Source organism: Zea mays, chromosome 8 (assembly GCF_902167145.1).
Source record: "Zea mays cultivar B73 chromosome 8, Zm-B73-REFERENCE-NAM-5.0, whole genome shotgun sequence".
Lineage (NCBI taxonomy): Eukaryota > Viridiplantae > Streptophyta > Magnoliopsida > Poales > Poaceae > Zea > Zea mays.
The window spans coordinates 37761231-37766458 of NC_050103.1; the positions used below are offsets into that span (position 1 = coordinate 37761231).

The following is a 5228-nucleotide window of genomic DNA, read 5'->3' on the forward strand; positions in this document are numbered from 1 at the left end:
CTATCCCTCTAGATGAAATAGGGCCCTTGCCATGGAATTGTTGACACGAGGCCTCGTCATCATGCAAAGAAAGCCATCGACCCCTCGCCACAAAACCTACATGACCTTGTTGCCGTTGATGGCAACAATACCATGCATGCAGGGTCAATCCTTTGGACACCCTTGTTGGGATGGTCGTGCCTCCTTTGGCCACCATGGAAAAGATATATGGCGTTTGTCTTGTAGGATCTCAGGGATAGCCATGGATTCCACCATTGACAATGAACCCTTAAGGGCCTCTTCGGTTGTCCAGGATTAGACCTAGAATTATTCCACCTAATAAAATCTTATATAAAATAGGTAAACAATCCAGACAGAAATAGTTCCAGTCCACCGTTCCTGAGCAACTGAACATCCCCTAAAGTTGTCAGAGTCCTAATAGCGTTAAGTCTCAAGTGGGTAAAAGAACTGCGAGGTGCTCAAATAGGTACGGTGCTCACGTGTATATTTAAATTTGGCACATCTATCTCGCATCTAACAACATCATCAATTTTATAAAAAAAACTCTTTCCACCTCTTTTATCTGGTGGGAGAGGCTCTTTACAAAATTAGCTTTTACGGTTGGTGGTTGTCCCGGATTTAAAACATGATCCTTTGAACACCAGATATGTTACCGAAAGATATAGGCGTCACCTTCGAGAGTGTGTAAAGAATCCTCAGTTGGTGTGGATGTAATTTAGCCGCGCTGTCCGGTAAGAACTATAAATATCCCGACGAGAATCAGGAGACCGAGGTGGACCCCCCACATGAGCATCAGAAAATACAAACACTCACAAGTGTGCAAGGAAGCTCCCAACACCAACTTGTTGATAACAAAACTAGCTAAAATGACAGATCAAGCTAACACTATATTCATATATGTAAAGTCACAGATCGAAGAACCCTAAAATGACCCTTGAAAAGATCACAGAAAAGCCGCTACACTTATTTCCACTCGACCAGATGACTAATTTACAAAGCAATTCCCAAAGGTAAACAGCAGTAGGCCAGGACGACCTGGACCACCGTTCTTGAGGGGCTCACTTGCCCCCTCCAGGCCCTCCCAGGGTGAGCACAACATCGTGCAGGTCGCTGCCGCCTCGCTCCGGCTCGGACTTGACTGCCTTTGCCGGGAACCCTTGCCGCGCGCGGTGGACACAGTTCGGCAGCACGAACCCCGTCGCCTGCGGCACCGGCCGGGCGTGGACAGGGATGGCGTGCGCGAGCAGTGGCCGCTGCTGGGGAGGCATGGCCGAGCTCGTCAGGATCTGATGGTGCACCGTCGGTCTCGGAGCCGTAACCCCAGGTCCCTGAGAGGAATCGGAAACGCGAGAAACATCAGCACCTCACACACCAAGTATGGAGAGCTATAGCCCTGAAACCATCCATACTTCTGCTTACCGGAGCAAACAGAACGCCTCTGAAGAGCTGCCCATTCACGACGGCCGTCATGAGGTACCCGGAATCGAAAGCTCCATCGATCGTCCCATGGACCTCTGCGCCAATCTGCAGACGCAAAAGCAGTGAACCAGCATTACAAAGCGTGATCGATAGACTGAGGACATTGTTCCGGACGAGTTAGCGTGTGAGACTGAGTGGCATACAAGGGGTGGTCCAGGAGCCGGCCGGGGCTGAGGCTTCTTATGGTCGGAGGAAAGGAACTGCACTTCCTGCCGATGATGCTGTGGCGCGACGGTGCGGAGGAACTGGTCCGTCTTCAGAGCCGGCCTCGAAGACACGCCGCCGCCTCCGCGCCCAGGAGCACTCGGAGCGCCGTCGTTAGCCTTGAGGCGAGCGAACGGTTGCAGCGCTGAGACCGACGCGTTGGGCGAGGGCGAGAGCTTGTGAGCTCCGCCGCCGTTCTGCTCTTGGTCTGACTGCGACGGCGAGGAGTGCTGGGAGAGAGTCAGCGAGTGCTCCTCCTGCTGCTCTGACTCGGCCGCCTCGCTCGGGCGAGCTTCATCGGTTTTCCTTCGTTTCGCACGGCTGTTCTCTGAAGATACATACCAGCAACGTGTCACAAAACCTAGCAAGTCTTGGTTTTCTTTTTCGTTTTCGTTTTCGTTTTCGTTCACTTACCTAGGCCACGCAGGAACGGATTCCTCTGCTCAATTTCTGCCTCTCGACGTTTCTGCACCGTTTCTCCGTTGCTCGCACCTGTATCTTTCTGCCATGTTGCTGTCTTATGAGTCACACTAGTGTTTGCGTAGCAGGTTAAGGTAAGAACTGCTCGAGGCGAATTGAGCTAGCTTACAGTCTCTGATTGGAGAAACTTCCTCCTCTCTTGGCTCCATTGGTTGCTCAGAACCTTGCACGTCGAAATGTTGTAACGGCCGTTCGGATGCTCGGAGCCCAATTGCAGAATGAGAAGCTCGTTCAGGGGACGCTCGTCTTCGCCGCATCTGTGAATTTTCCAAGATTCATAGAATTGTTCACCAACTATAGCTTGTTTTTGGGTTTTGATAATCTCGAATCTACTAGAAACAAAACAAAACAAAAAAGAGTCTGTCCCTGCAAACGTACTTACCCTCCATAGATTGCAATGTCATTGTTCATGACTACTGCGGTGTGGGAAAACCTTCCCTGCGGTCGCTGCCCGCTCACCTCGAGCTGACTCCACGAACGGTTGGCGACATCGAGAACCCAGACGTCGCTGTAGTATTGCTTGTCACCAACTCCTCCGATAATATAGATCTACACAGACAGACGTGCTTTGTTTGTTCAGGATCCAGTGAATGCATTTGCTCGCAAAGTTTGCTCCTTTTTATTTCAGAAACAGCTCATGATGCTAACCTTGGACCCAACACTCAAAGCCGCATGACCTGCTCTGACGCCAGGCGACGCGCCCTTGACAGGAAACTGTGAAAAATCATTCAAATTAAGGCAGATGAATTGGTGTTTCTTTTTTCTTTCAAAACATGCATCATGGCAGTCAGCATCAACAGATGAATATGCTCCTTGTGAAGAGATGGATGTAAGTCAGCATCACATTTGGAAAGCGAAAGAAAGATAATAATATGGCAACCGGAAACATGTGCATCTGGTAGAGCTGTCAGATTTGAGATGACAAGGACACGGCGCTCCGCTTACCCTTGACCACGCCATGGTGTCGACGTCGAGCACGTCCACCCCGCCGTGGTAGCGGTCGCCGCAGTCCCCGCCGAAGACGAAGAGCCTGGCGCCGACGGCGACGGCGCTGTGGCTGTCCCTGGGCGCGGGGGCGCCGCCCCTGATGGCCTCCGGCGTGGACCACGTCATGGTGGGCACGTCCAGCACGTGCACGTCGCTGAGGTAGTTGCCCTCCCCCTCCCCGCTCCCGCCGAAGACCACGAGGCGGTCGCCCCCGACGACGGTGACGCTGTGGCTCTCCCGCGGCGACGGCGCCGCCCCCCTGCACTGCGGGCGGCTCCACTCCCTGGTGCGCAGGTCCAGCACGTGCAGCTCGTTCACCTTCTTGCCGCCGTTGGTGCCCCCGAACACGAGCATCCGGTGGCCCACCAGCGCGGCGCCGTGGCTGTCCCGCGTGCCCGGCCGCTGCCCCGTCGTGGCCAGCGCGCTCCACGCCATCGTCTCCACGTCCAGCGTCACCACGTCGCTGAAGTGCAGGCCGCCGCAGCATCCCTGGAGTTAAAGAATCGCGTCGCGTCACAGCAGCTCCGACACCAACCACAAAGAAACGGATTGCAGAATGATTGCTCGTTCGTTCGATCTGATCAACATCACTGTGGAAGTGGAACCATGTGTCGGATCGTCCAGCAGAGGACGGCGTCCGGGTCGGTGCAGTAAGTAGCACCCATCCAATTGCTGCTGGCATTCAACATTTTTCTCTTTGCGTGACCACTGACCATACCATCATCCCAGCAGCACACAATCAGGGGGAAGCTTAAACGCGGGGCGGAGTGGTCCTCGCCTGGCCCAACCCAAGCGGACGGGGGAAAGAGGAACAAGAGCGAAAAGGCTATCTTCTTCCTTTTTCCCATCCACTCGTCCTACTCTACTCCTGCTGCAGTGCATTTGACGCTAAACCACTGAAACCTCAGCTCAAATTAACAAACTGGATTGCAGATGGGGCGGGTTCTGCTTAGCACAACCGAGGACATCAGCTTAAAAAACCTTTTTTTTCCCGTTATGGACAAGGACTCCCTCGCTTTTGGTGAAAGCTACACGACATTTTGCTTGCTGGCTTGCTACACTACAGCAGCGGGACAAAACACAGCTCCAGAGGATGAACACCAGAGATGATAAACAACCTTTTGTCCAAAATAATCTACCCTCAGCCGGTAGAGGCGGGGTCATAGCTCAAACCACCACCAGCATGCGTCTTCTTCCTGATGAACTAGTTCGCAGCTACCAGTAAGTATTAAGCTTCCATATCACTAGCAACTAAATAGTATAGCTGTACTAGGAGGCATCAAATTCAAGAAAGACGCGAAATCTGTAGAAGAATTCAGAGCGAAAACATGGCCGGATAAGACGGGATCAAGAGGATGGAACAGAACCGCAGGCGTTGGTTGATGGACATCATATCATCATACGATAGGATACATACCCCAAAGACGTAGACGACCCCTTCGAAGAAGCAGGCGGAGTGGCCCCACCTCTCCGGCGGGTTGAAGCCGACCACCTTGGGGTACAGCCACATTGCCTTCCTCTGCCGCTCCATGCCTCTGCTTTCTGGAGAAGAAGAGGAGGGGAAAGGAAGCAGAGTGGTAGAGACTGCCGACTCGACTGGAGAGAGATGAGGAGGGAGACAGCAGGTGGCAAAGGGAGATATGGAGGGAGGGAGAGAGAGACGGAGCGACTGAGCGAGCGAGCGGGCGTTTTCACAAGGTGTCACACCAGCCGTCTCTGTTGCTGATGAGATTTGCCACAAAGGAGAGAGCGCTCTCCAGCTAGTGAGGCATCACACGTCAATCAATCGGTCGCTCGCTCGCTCGCTTTCACTCGGGAGATGGACATGGACATGAAAAGATAGGGCCTTTCAACTCATGTCCAAGGTTCTCCCAGTCGCGGCGGGTCGCCCGCCCTACCCCCAGCTATGAATACTGGCGACCGAGCCGCTGCTGCTGCTGCGTGGAGGCGACGGAGGCGAGTGGGGACACGAGTGACCTTGCGATGCAAAGGCGCCCTGCTCTGCTCTCCTATACTATGGTCTGATACTCTGATTCTCCGTGGTGTGGTGTGACCACGTACTACACACTCCACTGGTA

At 53.5% G+C, this 5228-nt stretch overlaps 1 protein-coding gene across 1 annotated transcript; it reads right to left on the reverse strand.

The window, feature by feature from the left end:
• Nucleotides 1-872: 872 nt before the first annotated feature.
• Nucleotides 873-5015, reverse strand: LOC100384701 (Galactose oxidase/kelch repeat superfamily protein). Its single transcript, NM_001177176.1, has 9 exons — nucleotides 4568-5015; nucleotides 3109-3639; nucleotides 2812-2877; nucleotides 2546-2712; nucleotides 2273-2420; nucleotides 2098-2185; nucleotides 1623-2011; nucleotides 1420-1524; nucleotides 873-1328 (listed from the first exon to the last, which is right to left on the reverse strand). Exons 1-9 carry the CDS (start codon nucleotides 4679-4681, stop codon nucleotides 1059-1061), a joined length of 1878 nt encoding a protein of 625 aa, NP_001170647.1. The 5' UTR covers nucleotides 4682-5015; the 3' UTR covers nucleotides 873-1058.
• Nucleotides 5016-5228: the final 213 nt, after the last annotated feature.

What these genes read in the sequence shown, in the direction of transcription:
- LOC100384701 (NM_001177176.1), bottom strand. Translation starts at nt 4,681, where the DNA reads ATGGAGCGGCAGAGGAAGGCAATGTGGCTGTACCCCAAGGTGGTCGGC. An exon ending in ACACCATGGCGTGGTCAAGG is followed by an intron (nt 2,878 to 3,108) that starts GTAAGCGGAGCG and finishes GATTTTTCACAG; the next exon opens with TTTCCTGTCAAGGGCGCGTC. An exon ending in TCCGTTCCTGCGTGGCCTAG is followed by an intron (nt 2,012 to 2,097) that starts GTAAGTGAACGA and finishes ATGTATCTTCAG; the next exon opens with AGAACAGCCGTGCGAAACGA.